We start from the raw sequence: 17441 nt of genomic DNA on the forward strand, positions 1-17441 counted from the left end.
AGATGGATCTAAAACACAGTCAGATTGATAGACAAATAGACAGACAGACAAGACTAGATAGACAGAAGACTGACTGTAGACAAACAGAAAGACCAAGACACTAGAACCCCTTGACCTACATCATCGGTGGTCAAGGTGGTAGACAAGACATAGAAGTAATCAGAAAGCCCATTTCTCATCATGTGAGGAAGGAACAGCAGGATCAGCTGATGGAAATGTTGCAGCAACATGGGCTGAGGTAGATGCAGGAGCTGATGTAGAGGTTTTGGAGTAGCAGTCCCTCTCCCGGTGATTATCACGGCCACAAATGGTGCATGGATGAGCCTTGAAACAGTCCTTCTCCACATGATTAGTTTTGCCACAATGGGTGCAAGGCTTTCTTACCTTAGAACTTCCTTTCTTTGCTAAAAATGCAGTGTCAGTTACCTTTCGTTGTTGAGTTCTTTCTTCCTCTTGGAGAGCATTGATGATACCCTCAAGAGAAGGATTATTATGATACTTGAAGGTAGTGACAAGAGTAGCATAGGAGTCAGGTAAGCTTTTGAGAAGCACAGCAATAGCAATATCTTCGGAGATGGGAGACTTGACTGACGCAAGCTGAACCATAAGACTGCGAAGATAATTGACATGAGAGGCTATAGTAGCTCCTTCCTGCATATGTAGATCAAAGAATGAGATCATAAGTGCAATCTTAGAGTTTTTAGATCGGGCTTCAAAAAGGGTATCCAAAGTGATCCATGCTTGAGGAGCAGACTGTATGTCGGAGATGTGATGAATGTAATCATCTCCAAGGCCGAGCAATATGATAGCATAGGCTTTGTCGTTCTTGGCAGTAACAACTTCCTCAGATGGACCTTCGGGAGCAACACGGTGAACAATGTCCCAAAGACCTTCTTTCATAAGATGGCACTTGATTTTGATTTGCCAAGTATGAAAGTTGGACCCATTGAATTTGTCGATAGATATGAGAGACTGAGAGGAAGATGCCATGTGGGAAGGTCTTACCTCTTGCTAGGATGCAAGGGCAGTGTCTATTCCCTTACAATATTGCAGAAATAAATGAGAGGAAGAGATCCCAGAAGCCGGTTCTCTCACCACTTTGTTAGGGCCATAGCATATGACAGCCCATCGAAGCAGGAGGAACCAGCAAAAAAAGGAGAGACTGTTCAGCAAACTGAAAGAGGCAAAAGCTCAGTACCTTAATCCCGGGCAGAAGTAGAAGTGTAAAAAGAGCGCAGTCGAGGAGGTCGAACAGATGGAGTTGGAGAAGTCGGCCTGTGCAGGTACAGATTCCGTAGTCATACGGACTGTACGGACAGCAGAGTACAGAGTACGGGCGGCGGAATACGGACGTCGTACGAAATATGGGCGGCGTACGGACAGCGGACGACGTACGGATAGCAGGTACGGGTGCAGGACTGTGCAGATCTGGCGTGACAGCAGGTGAGTGACAGCAGGACTGCGCAGATCTGACGCTCAGATCTGTGGCTGAACTGCGCAGATCTGGAGCGCAGATCTGGCGCAGATCTGAAGCGGGATACACACAGATCTGGAATACACACAGATCTGGCGCTCAGATCTGGAGCGCAATGGCGGGGCAGAAAGAGGGGAAAATATGAAGAGGGAGTGCAGATCTGGAGCGCAATGGCGGGACAGAAAGAGGGAGAAATGTGAAGAGGGAGAAATCTGAGAAGAGGGGCAGATCTGCAGCGGGGGAGAGATCTGAGAAGAGGAATACTGAGGGGAGAGACGAGGGATCAACCTAGCTCTTATACCATGTTGGAATATGGAAAAAGAACTAGAACTAGAAACTGGAAATGAAATGACAAGACTGAAAGACAAGAAATACCTTGAGAAGAGTGTAGACAAGACACAAGCTAGACTGATAGATTACAACGATGTGACCCATTGAATATATGGGCCAAAGTACAAGACATAAAGCAAGAGTGCTTATGGGATAATTGTAGAAGTGCCACATGGCACACACTCAAGAATAAAGACTAGACTTAGACTTAGACAGATGTAGACTAGGAAATAGTACACTTAGTGTGCACTTATCTCCAACACCACACTGGCAGCTGACTCAGAGGCATAGAAGTCTATAACAAAAGTCTGTGATCTGTCAACGGTGACATGTGGCATCAATCCATGCTGCTCTCTGGCCTGTCACATCAGTGTGTCTCTCCGTCGGTGCAGCTCAAGCAGGTAGAGCCCAACACAGACCTAATCGTGAAAATGTATCAGTCGTGTGAGTGGACCAAAGCCATGTCCCTCCTGAAAGAGGCAGTGATATCATACTCGGATCTCATAGCAGACTGGGTAGACACATAGAAAACACTCCTACGTCTTGATCTCCCCTATCTGGCATAGTGTGCAAGTCCTCTGCTCTTTGGGTATGCCTGCAACTCTCCCTGCCTCAATCCGCAGCTGATGTGATGAGACTCGTAACTGACCAATGGTGATCCTCGATGCATGTGAAACTCTCCTGTCCTCGAGATACTGAGGTCTGATGACAAGACCGTGCTCTGAGATCCTCAGGAAGTAATCATGGTAGAACTGGACCTTGGTGGAGAGCTCCTCCCAAGCCCTAGATTTATGGAGTTAGAGGAGGTCCAACCGTATGATATGGTTGATCTCATCTCGTGGGATCACATCTCGGGTGTTGCGTCTAGACTACACTGAAAGGGGGGAAGTTTGTCCATCTGAATGCCATGACTACCAAACCACATCGATATCCGTGCGTACCATGCCATATCAACACCACTCGCCGCTAGTCACCTGGAGGACCCTAGTGCTAACCTCGGTAGTTTCCTTTGGGGTAAGGCCCAAACTCTGTGGAGGAACGTCACTGTCTGGAAGATGACATCAACCTGGAGAGGGGTCATGGCGAACTCTGCTTGTATAATCTGATGAGGGACTGAGGGTTTACTCCGAATCATCCTAGATCCCATGGTCACCTGTAGTCTCTCAAATCTCTTCCACTCAGTCGCTGAAATCACACTCCCCCAGAAAGGTGTTGCAGACATGAGAGTCGTCGGTCTCACCAGCATGTCAAAGAGCCAACCCTTAGTCGGGGGGTCCTCGAAATGTGCCTGGAAGCATCGCTTCTCTAGTTAAAGGATATACCCAGCAATATCTTGTGAAATCATCAATGAGAGTCATGAAATACTTATACCACCCAATGGCATTTGTCCTCATTGGGCCACAGACATCAGTGTGTACTAGCTGCAATTTCCTTTGTGAGAGTTTTGGACAATTCTTTTGAAAAGGAAGTCGATGCATCTTACCCAAAAGACAACCCTCACACACATGTTTGGAAACTGTGTGAGTCTGAGGTACATCATTTGCCATCTGCTGTGAATGTAGCTTTGCAAGAGCTCTATAATTGAGATGGCCCATTCTCTCATGCCAAAGATGAGTTTCAGCAAGTTGTGAATCTGAAATAGCCAATGCTTCAATAGAAAGTGCAGCTGGATGATGATCAAGGTGATAAAGCCCTTTTTGTAAAGTGCCAGTGAGAACTATGGCATTGTCATCACGAAGATCATAAACTAGACATCTGTAGCCATCAAAAACTACTCTGAAACCTGAAGTAGCAATTGCTGAAATTGAAATCAAGTTGACTTCAATGCCAGGCACAAAAAGAACATTTGTCAGAGTGACAGGATGGCTGGAAATGGATGTGAGCTGCACATCTCCAACTCCTTTTATAGCATATGAAGCATTCTTAGCACATGTAACAGTCCCCCCTCGAGGTGCATCAGCTAGAGAATGAAACAACTATCTGCAAGTTGTGACATGCTTGGAAGCACCACTATCAAAGTAGCAGGACTGAGCATCATTAGCAGTAAAGAGTGCATCAGCTTTGGAGGGATCAAATGAGCAATGGACAGCCCATGCCCAATCATCCTGAAGAGCATGTGCATGTGAAGCATTTGCTGGCTCATGGGATTCAATAGCATGTGAGGCATTAACTGTCAATCCTGCTTTCTTTTTCTCCGAAGCAATGCGCTTCTTGCATTCTGAAATGTCATGTCCAGGCTTGCGACAATAGTTGCATCTTTTCTTCTTTGCCTTATCTGCTGTATTTTTAGATGCATGGAAGGAATTGCAGCTGCTATGCGCAGATTTTGGCTTGCCCATAGGCTTGGAAGCCTTGCCTCTTCCTGTCTGCTGTGAAGCAAATGCATGCTTAGGAATAATGGCTTGTCTGTTAGCTCTACTTTGCTCTTCCTGCAAAAGCAAAGTAACTAGCTGATCAAAAGAATAGTGGTTTGGATTACCCATGGCCACTAATGGAAGGGTTGTAGCAAACCCTTGATATGTATCTGGCAGTCCATTCAATGTGGTACTGACAAGCTGTGAATTTGGCACCACCTCATCAATGTTGGCAAGCTGTTCCATGAGGTCCTTGACCTTTGTCAAGTATGCATCCATTGACTCACCTTCATTCATATTAACTTCCTGTAATTGCCTTCTTAAATATGCAACATGAGCTTTATTGTGAATCTGATAGAGAGAAGCCAATTTATCCCAAGCATCCTTTGCTGTCCTGCAAGACCGGATGTGTGGAATAATGATTCTCTTGCATGATAAAGCAATGCATGAATGTGCATTTGCATCTCTTGCATCCCATCTTGACTGTTCTTGAGTTGGAAGAGCAGCAGCAGGAGTGCTAGAGGAAGAGGCATCAGGAGGAGTACCCCCTGCAGAAGGACCAGCAGTAGGGGCAACCACTGTAGCATTGGTTGGCCCCAGAAACAATATTCCACAAATGCTTTGCAACAAGAATATGTTTCATGAGATAAGACCACATCGGATAGTTAGTGCCATCCAACTTATCATCTTCACGAAGAACTCCAAATAAATCTTGATTGTTCCCAGCCATAGCAAATGTGATACCCTGAAAAAGACCTGAAAACCCAAAAGCCTCAAGGCTATCACTGCAAAAAGCTGTCTGTCCCAAAAATGACAGCAAACATCTGCAAATTTCAGACCCAAATCAAAGGGCAAATGCAGATCTGACCCAAATGTGACTGTGACAGGCAATGTTCACTGCAAAAAACAACAAATTTGGCAAAAGCCCCAAATTTATTGAGGGCAAATAGGCCAAAAAGAGGGCAAATGCAGAAAAGCCCCAAATTTTGCTGAGATTTTTGCCAATGTGACCCAATGTATGCAAATCTGACTCAATGTCCTGCAATTGTAACTTAATATCCTGCAATCTGACCTAATGTACTGCAATCTAAACAAGAAATTGTAGACCAAATCCCAAAACTCCAATATTTGTGCAAGAGATTGCAACCAAAGGAGGTGAAAAGAACTGAAAGCCCCAAATTTTGCCAATGTCCTGCAAAAGCCCCAAATTGCACAAGAAGTTGACTGTATGGTACGTAAGTACGGTGTACGATGCAAGTATGTGGGAGCACAGGTACGGAATATGCGCGATGTACGGATCAGGTACGACGCAGTGTACGGTACGACGTACGTCAGCACAGGTACGGAATATGCGCGATGTATGGATCAAGTACGACGCAGTGTACGGAATGCAAGTGTACGGCGATGCAGGTATCCGTACGTGACAGTACGGAACACAGTGTATGGCGACGCAAATATCCGTACGTCACAGTACGGATGTCTGGTGTGCAGGCTATACGGTGGTGTAGGTAGATCTGAGATCTATATGAGGTTGCGGAAGTTGGTCGCTTGGATCTGTAGCACAAGAAAAATGGCGAATGATGGCCACGGGTGCTGAAGGAGACCTCGAAAAAGGTGCAGCAGGGCCTAGAAGTAGTCGCCTCTGCTGGAAAGCAGCAATAAGGTAGATTATGGCGACAAAAATGGCTTTAGAAGCCTTAGACAGCAGTTGAAGATCCTCGAACAGGCTGGAGATGTGACGACCAGCAGAGCAACAGACTCCCAATGAGCAATGGAGGACTCGGGGGGCTGAGGAGAGCTGGAAGACAAGAGCAATACTTGCTCTAATACCACTGTAGGATCGGATAGAAGAGAGAGAGAGTGCAGGTAGCAAAGAGTCGTAGTAGAACAGCCGTCACGTCAAATTTTAGATAATCAAAAACATACAAGTACAAAGTACTTGTACCTAGACCTAGGACTAAGTGTCCTAGGTGTCACATAGGACTAAGTGTCCTATGTGGCCTAAAAGGCACTAACACTACAAGTGCCTACACTTATGCCTACAAGGCACATACCATGGCCTATAGGGCATCACTAGAACCACCAGAAGATGGCCTACACTTTGAAAAATAAGTTGTATTAGATTTAGCTTGCATCTTATTTGCTCTTGTTTTCGGATTGCTTTACATGGTAAGCACCACTTTCTTTTGAGGTTCGCAATTATGTGTGTGTTCTTCAGGACATTCTCTGTGTAACATTATTTGCTGCCATGGGTTGGAAATTGGAACGAATTGCCTTTTGAACTGTATAGAAGCAGCAAAAACCTTAGTCTTCTATTTGTTTTGTTCTCTAGTTGGGGCTTGTGAGTCAATAAAGACGAATCAATTTTGCGAGTACATACAGGAATGTATTCAACATGCAGGGCAAAAGTATTTTCAAGAAATCTCTGTACAGCAAATCAAATTGAAAAAGATAAAGTCACTGAGATTAGACGGCAAATCGGTCACATTTTGCCTGCAAAAATTTTAAAGGATACAGCACGTCTCTTATCTTCCTATAGGTGGGCTGTTCGATGATCATAGAAAGGCTTTGTGAAGCTTATCATGTGCTCCCTTTCCCCCTCTCTGAAACATATTATTTTGGGAATATCGGGTGTTAAACACTAAGCTTAAAGAGCTTGCTACTATCTCCCATTCCAATAGACATTGTGGGTGCCACAAGCTACTATCTCCCATTCCAATAGACATTGTGGGTGCCATGTCTTCTTTAAAAACTCATTCTAGATGACAGTGAGTGCATTTTTTTCATTTTCCGTTTTCCTCATATTGTCTGTTGGCATCTTTTGGTGATCATCTGTTTAAGGATTTTTTCTAATAATCTACTGTCTACATGTCAGTTCACAGCCTCTGATGCAATGAAGGAGGTCACTATTTATGAGGCTGTTGACAAGCGAAACCGATATGCCTGGAAGGTTCAGCGTTTGGGGGAATTTTGTTTAGGGAGAAAGGTATGACGTCGTGATGTTATCTTTTTAGCTCCACCATACAAAATAATCAACTCTCATGGATATGGTTTAGAAGATGCATCATCAAAGCTGAATAATTCCATTCCCCTTGTATCGACGTGCTGGCACTCGTAAGGCCAAAGAATAGTGTTGGCTTGCCCTTACAAAGTCTATGGTCATTGTGGCTATAAGATCTTATTATGATCATTGTGGCTATAAGATCATTAGAGGAGACATTAATAATTTGATGGATGAGACCCCCTCATCGAGCAAAAGGATTAATTGCTAGACAGTGAGCTGGCTGATGATACAACAGTTTTCTTGGATGCCCCTCAAACACTTGCCCCTTTCAGGTTGACCTTGGATACTTTTTGTCTTGCAGGTGACATAGGGTTAAAGGGTTTGTGCAAAGATAGGGTGTCCTCATTGCTCACTCCTTCCGATATTCTCCCGACCTAAGTATGCTTGAGTAACATCCAACATTGGCCCATGCCTTGACAATCATAAATTGGGACTCCTAGTCTCAAGAGGTGCTAAGCACCAAACGTGTGGCAGTTGCATTGGCCGTGCTGCTTCTTGTTTGAGTTGTCATGTTGGCAACTTTGACGATTAACCCTTAGCTTACATCAAACATGAGACGGCATACTTTCTTTTAGACCATATGACCAAACATTTGGACCATTTTCTATCTTTAGTAGCTGTGTGCTGAATGTTAGGGGGTTTAGTTGGTCCACAAAGTTGATGAAATCTTGATAGCTTTGACAATGCTTTCTTTTAGACCATATGACCAAACATTTGGACCATTTTATATCTTTAGTAGCTGTGTGCTGAATGTTAGGTGGTTTAGTTGGTCCACAAAGTTGATGAAATCTTGATAGCTTTACCATGGTCTAGAATCGACCAGGAATGATTGGTATGTTGATGGAAAATACATGATTCCTATGGTCATTGGAAGGGATAGCCATGTCAAGACTTCCATCGGCATTTTATCCTCATAGCTGGTGCCACTATTGCATAGCAGGCACATAGCTCTTTGAGGGGACAAGAACCCTTGACCCCTATAGCAGTAGAGAGCTCTTACCAAATCCCTGAGAAGTAGATGCTAGCTCCCTTCTTGTAACATCACCTGCCCTACCACACTTGAAGACATTTTGAATGTACCCATTGGATTGCTATATCAAAAGCCTGCAGGTCTTCCATTGTAATTGCATAGAGGGCCTGGCTCTCTTTCTACGACTCCTCATTCTAAAATCACACAAGCTCAATTATTAATGTCTCCTCCAAAATTCAGTTGTAAGGGTCAAATAGTTGCAATAGATGAATTTGATCCCATCAATATGCCTCAGCTAAGCATTTAACCATCACTTACTCAACGTAGGATCGAGGGAATGCAAATTCTAGAGGAATCTGCATTGCCACCTTTTGCATGAGAATGTAGTGGTAGACCAATTCAAATCCATTTTCAAGACCATGGGGGGATATTGGTATCATTTGGACTCTTTGTTGAGGTGTACATACTTTTTGACGTCAGGTTGGTTTGCAGCAAATCAGACTTCTGTTTTTATACCTCTTCCCTCAATGCTACAATCTCATTTGTTAAATGGTCACACTATCATCTATAGGCGGTGCTAGAGGGACAACATATGTACCTTTAGCCTCATACTATTGGATCCAAACTCAAAGCTTAAAACTTGCTGGAACTTTAATTCGCCTTTGAATTGGTAGCAAAATGCAGCAACTTAACCTCAACTTCAATCTAGCTCAAGAATTAAAGCTTGAAACTCATACGATCGAGGATGAGGCTCAAGGGGCTGGCTGGAAACTCAAACCATTGGTGACGAATAACATCATTCAGATTTGCAAGTGAGCAAGAGAGAAGGAGAGAGAGAATCTAGTCCAAAGTACTCTCATTCAACAACAAATACACACACTGAAAAAACTTAGAGTACACCACACTAGGGTCCAGAAATAAGTGCTGCCCCTGCGTGGAAGGTTTTTAATGCAATAAAAAATTTGTTAGCGAGGATCTGATACAACTCGAGTTCTTCTATAACTCTTCAATTTATAGACTGGGGGCATCAGTGTTTTTTGGCTTTGCCTCTAAAAGCTGGAGCTTTCAGCCAGAAAAGCTGGCTGAATTCGTTTTTCTCAAGGAGGAGCGCCCAAAAAGCTGGAAGTCACGATTCACTCCATGGGCCCTTCATGCAAAACTTGGGGACATTCTAAGCAAAACTCATCATCCACCTCCTTGGCATCTTGAACTTTTATAAGGTACTAATAGGTAACCTTGCCTCTAGGCCATTTCTTCTTTGCGTGGTACCCAATTTGTTCGGGTTGGAGGATCTCCTCCATTTCTTCCACCTCTGGTGGCTGTTCCTTAATGGATTCTGAAGGTTTGGGTCTTCTTTAGAAGGCTCACATGAAAGGCATTGTGAATCTTTCAACGCTTTAGTAGTTCTAGTCAATATGCAACTTTGTTGATCAGCTCGATAATCCCAAAAGGTACATAGTACCTGGTAGAAAGCTTTGGAAACACCTTTTCGTGGCCCTTCATCTTTCTAAGCCTAGCTTTCTCATACTTGAGAAGTACCCAATCTCCCTCTTCTAGATTCATTTCTCCTCTGTACTTATCTACTGTACTTATCTACAGCTCTCTTATGCTTCTTTGTGGATCTTCCTCATAAACCTGTATAGTGTCACACAATCTCCGACTTTCGTAGGCCACCACATAACCATCTTGATGAAGAGGCTAGAGTGGCTCCAACACACCCTCCACATGCTTCACAATCCACATCAAAGGGCTTATGCAAGTCATGAACAATAACAATCGGCTCTGTTGTCAACTTTGTCTTGAGAGTGTTAAAGGCTATCTTTTGCCGCTAAAATGCATACTTCTTGGTCAAATCATGAAGCGGGGCAACAATATCAGCAAATTGTCTGATAAATCTCGTGTAATAAGAGCAAAAGCCCACAAAGTTGTGTACTTCATACACCGTTTTCAACTCAAGCCATTCCTGGATGGCTTTGATCTTAGCGGGATCCATCTTTACTCCATCCTTGGAAATCACATGACCAAGATAGTGGATTTTATCAAAAAAGAATTCACTTTTCTTTTCATTGATGTAGAGTTTGTTGTCTCGCAATTCTTGAATCACAATGGCCAAGTGTCTTTTGTGCTCTTCTTCTGACCTTGAAAACACAAGGATGTCATCAAAGAATATACCTTGGAAATGTGTATGGGGTCTGCATAACCTTTTTGCAACAAGGCGGTGTTTGTAGCTGCCAACACTACCATCAGCCCTTCGTCTTGAGTTTGTATACCCACTTTGTGCCTATAGCACGTTTGCCTTTAGGCAAGTCACACAACTCCCAAGTGCCATTTTGATGAATTGGATCTAACTCAGATTTGATAGCATCTGCTCTCAAAGGCATCCTTATGACACAGTGGCTCTTGATTGCATAGTAGCAATTAAAGCAACTTCCACTAAGTGTCCCTGTATGTGACGAGAAGTAGCTCTTGTGCGTCTAGACAATGACTTGGCTTGTTTGCTGTCCTTTAGGGTATGTAACAGCCATCTAGGGACTGCTTTCTGCCGTCTTTGGTCATTGCTTGATCCGTGGTAGCTTTATCAATGTGAGGCAAATCAGGTTAGAAATCAGATCTGATTTGTGGCTGTAAAGCACCTGCTTGTGGCTGAGTTGGAGTCTCCACGGACTCATCAAAGTTTGATATAAACTTGAACAAAGGCAATGTATCAAAGACATCAGCAACAATAGTTGGCTGTTTTCGACAGTCCAAAGGCATGATAGAGCTTTCATGAAAGACAACATCTTTGCTAATCTTAACCTTGCATGTACTGGGCTCGTATAACTGATACCCTTTCTTTCTGAGCTATAACCAATAAAAATGCATTTAACAGCTTTGTCCTCAAGCTTATGTCGTAAGTGAGACGGAACATGCGCATATGCAAGGCATCCAAATACTCTCGTGTGTGAGATATCGACCTGTTCAAGCCTCATAGGGTGTGGGTGGTCTTCAATGCCTTGGTGGGTGACCTGTTCAAAAAATAATTGGCACACATAACTCCATCCAACCAGAATTGACTTACCCTCGATCATACACCATGCCATCTTCATCAAGGTTTTATTCTTGCATTTTGCAACACCACTATGCTGTGGTGTATATGGCATAGTACACTGATGTATGATACCGCGAGATGCTAAAAATCAGCAAACTCACGGGAAATATACTTACCCTTTCTGTCAGTGCGGAGTATGAGAAGCTTTGTGTCCGCTTTCATTCTCAACCATGGCAAGAAAGTGCTTAAAGCAAGCAAAGACATCTGACTTGGATATCAATGGGTAAACCCAAGTATGCTCGGTGAAATCATCCAGGAAAATAACAAGGTATGAATAACGACCAAAGAGTGTCCGCATTGGGCCACATATATCACTATGAACCAAATGCAACTTATAGGCTACACTTACACTCCCATCTTTAGCGAAAGAAAAGAGATGGGGCAACCCTCACAAACATGTTAGGACAATGCATGCATCTTTGGGGGCATACAACCATATTCTATTAATGAATCTAACCAGGCTGCCATAGTTCATATGCCCAAAATGCTGATGACACAAATGAGTGTTTCACACCATAGAATTCTCTATATAAGCATAGCAATGCCTGTCTCTCTATTATAGGCATCAAGTCTATGTAGATCTCTGGTCAATGTTCCAATGATGACAATGGTATTTCCATTGCTGAAATCATAGATGGCACAGCAGTAATCGTCAAAGATACCTCTATATCCTGATTAGCAATGGCTGAAATGGATATGAGATTCTTTTTTTTTCTTGGAACATTTAAAACATCCTGAAGAGAGATAGGATCACCTGATGCTGCAGCAAGCTGAACTTTGCCAATGCCCTTCACGGCATAAATGCATTATTGGCTTAAGTCACAGTACCCCATTTTGGTGCATCATGCAGAGAAATAAACTACTTCTTGCAAGAAGTAAGATGCTTAGAAGCATTGTTGTCAAAATGCCAAGTGCTGAGTGCATCAGAAACAACCATGCATGAACCATATATAGAAGCATTGTACTGGTATGGTGTCTCATTCATTGCTGCATCATTTGCGCAAGGTAGTTACAAGTGGCATTGTTGTACTCAATGCGCCCGTATCCTCTTTTGTCCAAACACTTCTGAAGCCTGTGATCAGTTGATGGACTTTAGATTTTGGGAATTCACAAAGTATTCAAGCAGAGAGCAATCATAGAGTCACATACAGTCTGCTGTCCATGATTGGAAGGCGGTGGCAGTGGGCTGCAGGTAAGAGCCAATTGCATCCACGAATTGCAAATATGCTGAAGTGTGCACTGAACTGGAAATACAAGCAGAGAGCTGCAAGGGTCAAGAATGCTCTACATTGGTGGCTGCACAAGTTGCTACCCAGACCTCACACTGATCACGATTCACACTGCACAGTTTTCCATGCTCGTTGCTCCAAGTTTGTCAAAGGTGCTTTGGATGCTGTGTGTGACCTGTGACCTGTCCAAACTGTGAATGCTGCAGGCTGCAGCGAGGACTCAGCTAAGAGCCTTGTGCTCATGCAAGGGTGGCAGTATGAGCTGTAAATTGTGATTCACTAAACAGCGTGGGAAAAATAAGCTGTACTCTGTATGACACACATTTATTTAAGGATGCATAAAATTTTTTAACCCTAAAATACCTAACATACCTAAAATGTACACATAGTACCTAACGTACCTAAAGATGCTAACGTTTAGATACGTGGCATGAACCAACCATTGCTCTAGGTAAACCCTACCATCAAGCTACAGAAAACCTATATTGGATGCCATGCTTTTATAAAAAAGGACGACCCTGGGGACAGGTTTTGTTGTCCCTAAATGCAGTCTCTTTTTAAAGAAAAAAGCACTCCAATCTTCATTGGATTTTCTTCATTGTAAATGAAGTTGCTGGAGAAAAATTATGTTAAGGCTAGACTGCGTAGCACAATTGTCCCCTTTATTCACAGCTCTGCATATATTCCATGTTGGAATAGTCATTTTCAATATTGAATCCAAAATTCTATGAAGCCTTGGATTTCCTCAAGAATATTAACTGGTTCCCAAATTACTGAGAAGCTCCCCTTGCTTGTAAAGAGAAATAATACCAGCTGAAGTGAAGAGTGGTTGGGTTTGCTGCACATAGAAACAGGACTGAATGGGAATTTATTGATGGCAGGGAGGGGACCCCTTGCCATTGAATGGGGATTTTCTAGGGTAGGAACTTAAAGAAAGAGGATAGCGCCTAACCCATATCCAGACTTGTTAGACATGATCAAAAGGTATCATATCTTATCTTGACCAATCATTCATCTCTATCTTATCTTGACTGATCATTCTTTTATGGTTTTTCTGTCTTGGTCTCACCTGCCTGCTAAAAAAAACGCATGCAGGTGCACTGATAAATGCATGTGCTTTCATCCCTTTGAAGAATGCATGCCTTTAATCCTTGTTTCCTTTGTCTTATCTAAGTTTTTAATGGCCGTTGCAAATGTATTGCTAACACGTGGCTGTCTATTTACTTGAAGAGTTCGCTTAAGAAAATCTGTGGGTATTTTTGCATTAGAGAGTTTTTCATGGGCAGCGTGGGGTTGATGGATCTCTGAAGTTACACAGTTGTACAGGACACCCTGTATAAAGATCTTGATATTCTAGGGAATTTGCAGATAAGGGCATAAAACATAAGGTTGACAGAACTGTAGGCCATCTTCTCCCGGTTCTAGTGATGCCCTATGGGCCATGGTATGTGCCTTGTAGGCATAGTTATAGGCACTTAGTGTCTTAGTGCCTTTTATGCCACGTAGGACATTTAGTCCTATGTGACACCTAGGACACTTAGTCCTAGGGTCTACCTTCAAGTACTATGTACTTTTCATTTTTTTCTATCTAGTTGACGTGATGGCTTATCTCCCTTGACTCCTGTACTTGCTCTTTTGCACATCGCCCTTACAGTCATTGCTCCCTGCGCCCCCTTTCGTACAGCCCGTATGACTGTACAAAAGTTCGTACAGATACGTAGGGATCCCTCGTCAGATCTCGTACGTCTTCTACCAGCTGCCCGTTTTATCCGTACGTACCTGTGTAGTACCTACTCCTTACGTTGTACTTGCGCCGTGCATTGTACATGTTTCGTACAAGTGTATCTGCAAAGTACCTACTCCGTACAATCGTTACTACGTTGTACTGGTGTCGTAGAGTTGTACTTGCACAGCAGCAGTTTCGTACAAGATACCCGCCCCTACAGTGCTGACCGTACAGCTTGTACTTGCTCCAAGTGTTCCGTACAGTTTTGCACGTGCGAAACTGTCTTCAGGTTCTGTACTGGTTTTGGCACTGGCTGTGAACCAGTGTTGGGCCTTTTGTAGGACATTGGCAAATTTGGGGCTTTCAGTTCTTTTCACCTCCTTTGGTTGCAATTTCTTGCAAGAACATTGGAGTTTTGGGATTTGATCTGCAATTCCTTGTTTAGATTGCAGTACATTGGGTCAGATTGCAGGACATTGAGTCACAGTTGCAGGACATTGGGTCAGATTGCAATACATTGGGTCATATTTGCAGGACATTGGGTCAGATTGCAATACATTGGGTCACATTTGCAAAATCTCAGCAAAATTTGGGGCTTTTCTGTATTTGCCCTCTTTTTGGCCTATTTGCCCTCATTAAATGCCAGATTTGCTGTTTTTTGCAGTGAACATTGCCTGACATAGTCACATTTGGGTCAAATTTGCATTTTCCCCTTGATTTGGGCTGGAAATTTGCAGAACATTTACTCGCAGACATTTGCTGTCATTTTTGGACAGCCAGCTCTTTGCAATGATAGCCTTGAGGCTTTTGTGTTTACAGGTCTCTTCTTTTCAGGGTATCCCATTTGCAATGGCCGGCAACAATCATGATCTATTTGGCATTCTTCGTGAAGATGATAAGTTGGATGGCACCAACTATCCGATGTGGTCTTATCTCATGAAACATATTCTTGTTGCAAGGCATTTTTGGAATATTGTTTCTGGGATTGATCTGAGGCCAGCCAATGCTACAGTGGCTGCCCCTACTGCTGGTCCCTCGGCAGAGCTGCCCCTACTGCTGGTCCCTTTGTAGAGGATACTCCTCCTGATGCCTTATCCTTTGCTGCTCCTCCAACTCAGGAACAATCAAGATGGAATGCAAGAGATGCAAATGCACATTCCTGTATTGCTTTATCATGCAAGAGAATCATTATTCCACACATTCGGTCTTGCAAGACAGCAAAGGATGCTTGGGACAAATTGGCTTCTCTTTATCAGATTCGCAATGAGGCACGTGTTGCATATTTAAGAAGGCAATTGCAGGAAGTCAATATGAATGCAGGTGACTCTATGGATGCATACTTGGCAAAGGTCAAGGACCTCATGGAACAACTTGCCAATATTGATGAGGTGGTGCCAAATTCTCAGCTTGTCAGTACCACATTGAATGGACTGCCAGATACATATCAAGGGTTTGCTACAACCCTTCGATTAGTGGCCATGGGTAATCCAGACCACTACTCTTTTGATCATCTAGTCACTTTGCTTCTGCAAGAAGAGCAAAGTCGAGCTAATAGACAAGCTATTATTCTTGATCATGCATTTGCTTCACAGCAGACAGGAAGAGGCAAGGCTTCCAAGCCTACGGGCAAGCCTAAATATGGGCCTAATAGTGGCAATTTCTCCAATGCATCTAAAAATACAGCAGATAAGTCAAAGAAGAAAAGATGCAACTATTGTCGCAAGCCTGGGCATGAAATTTCAGAATGCAAGAAGCGCATTGCCTCGGAGAAAAAGAAAGCAGCCTCACATGCAATTGAATCCCACGAGCCAGCAGATGCCTCACATGCACATGCTCTCTAGGATGATTGGGCATGGGCTATCCATTGCTTCCTTGATCCCTCCCAAGTTGATGCATTCTTTACTGCCAATGATGCTCAGTCTTGGTATTTTGATAGTGGTGCTTCCAACATAGTTGCACGAAACAGCCGTTTCGTGGCTGGAAACGAAAACGACGAAACGGAACGAAACGCCGTTTTGTAAAACCTGATTTGCCCTAAACCCTAAAAGACGTGATTTCGCCGCCTGGCTTCATCTTTCGCTGCCTCCAGCCCATTCCACTCCTCTTGTGCATCCTTGCTGCTCTCTCCACCTTCTCTAAGCTCTCTCCATCCCTCCATCCTTTGCTCTTGGACTTTGTACCTCCATCCTTCTCTCTCCATCCTCTTCATCCTTTGCTCCATCTTCTCCATCCTGCAAGCTTCAGCTTGGCAGCCTGCTCTCCAGACTCCATCCCTCCATCCTTCTTCTCTCCATCCCCTCTTTAATCTTACCTGTAACCTCTCCATCCTCCTTCACTTCTACCTCTGATCCTCCAGGCTCATTCCACCTCTCCATCCTCTTTTACCTCTGAGCTCTCCATCCTCCTTCTACCTCTCCATCCTTTCTCACTTGTGACCTCTTCATCCTCCTTCTCACCTCTCCATCCTTCTCAATGCCGAGAGATGCTTATTGGGTCCATGTCTCCCTCCTAGATAGTTATAAAGGAGGCGGTGGCTCCAAGAAGTGGAGATGCAACTATTGCGGCATAAGCAAAATGGGATTTGTCACACGGGTGAAAGACCATCTAGCAGGTGTTCCCAGTAAGGATGTAGGACCTTGTGAGTTCGTGCCTACTCCAGTGAAAGGTGGCCTAACAGAATGGAAGCGTGTGCGTATGGCAGCCTTGGCTGCAAAAAGTGGAGGACAAGGGTTGCAAGATGAAGAAGAGGCTGCTGACACTGAGCCATTGGATGATGCCAGCACATTGGGTTCTGCAAAGAGAAGTAGAGGGGCATCAACTACATCGAGCGTGGGTCCTAGTGCTACAAGAACACCCTTGCCACATGGATCAATTAGTGTGGGGAAAAGAGGATCACTGCAAAGGTCTAGCATTCAAGCACGCTTGCAAAAGCAAGCAGTGAAGGAGGCCACTAGTGAGCTCACAAAGCTCTTCATACAGTGTGCAATACCCTTTCATGTGGCGAAGACTACACGATGGAGGAAGGCCATGAGAGCCATAAGCCGCATTGGGTATGAATGGGAAGGGCCTACATATAAGGCCTTGCGGACAAGAGAGCTAAGAAGAGAGAGGGAATGTGTGGAAGACCAAATGAAGCCCTTGAAAGAGACTTGGAAAAAATATGGATGCACACTCTTATGCGATGGATGATCAGAGGCACGCAAGAG

The 17441-nt window shown here is 43.8% G+C and overlaps 1 protein-coding gene across 1 annotated transcript in view; it reads left to right on the top strand.

Annotated features, from left to right (window-relative positions):
• LOC147882189 (uncharacterized) overlaps positions 1 to 17441 on the top strand; it is a 53299-nt gene that overhangs the window by 21889 nt on the left and 13969 nt on the right. The window contains exon 4 of the mRNA XM_087401861.1: positions 7034 to 7144. Coding sequence (XP_087257987.1) covers positions 7034 to 7144 — 111 coding nt within the window. The remainder of the gene's footprint in view (positions 1 to 7033; positions 7145 to 17441) is intronic.

Source organism: Dipteris shenzhenensis, chromosome 30 (assembly GCF_047967505.1).
Source record: "Dipteris shenzhenensis isolate YYH24624 ecotype China chromosome 30, Dip_SZ_1.0, whole genome shotgun sequence".
NCBI classification, from domain to species: domain Eukaryota; kingdom Viridiplantae; phylum Streptophyta; class Polypodiopsida; order Gleicheniales; family Dipteridaceae; genus Dipteris; species Dipteris shenzhenensis.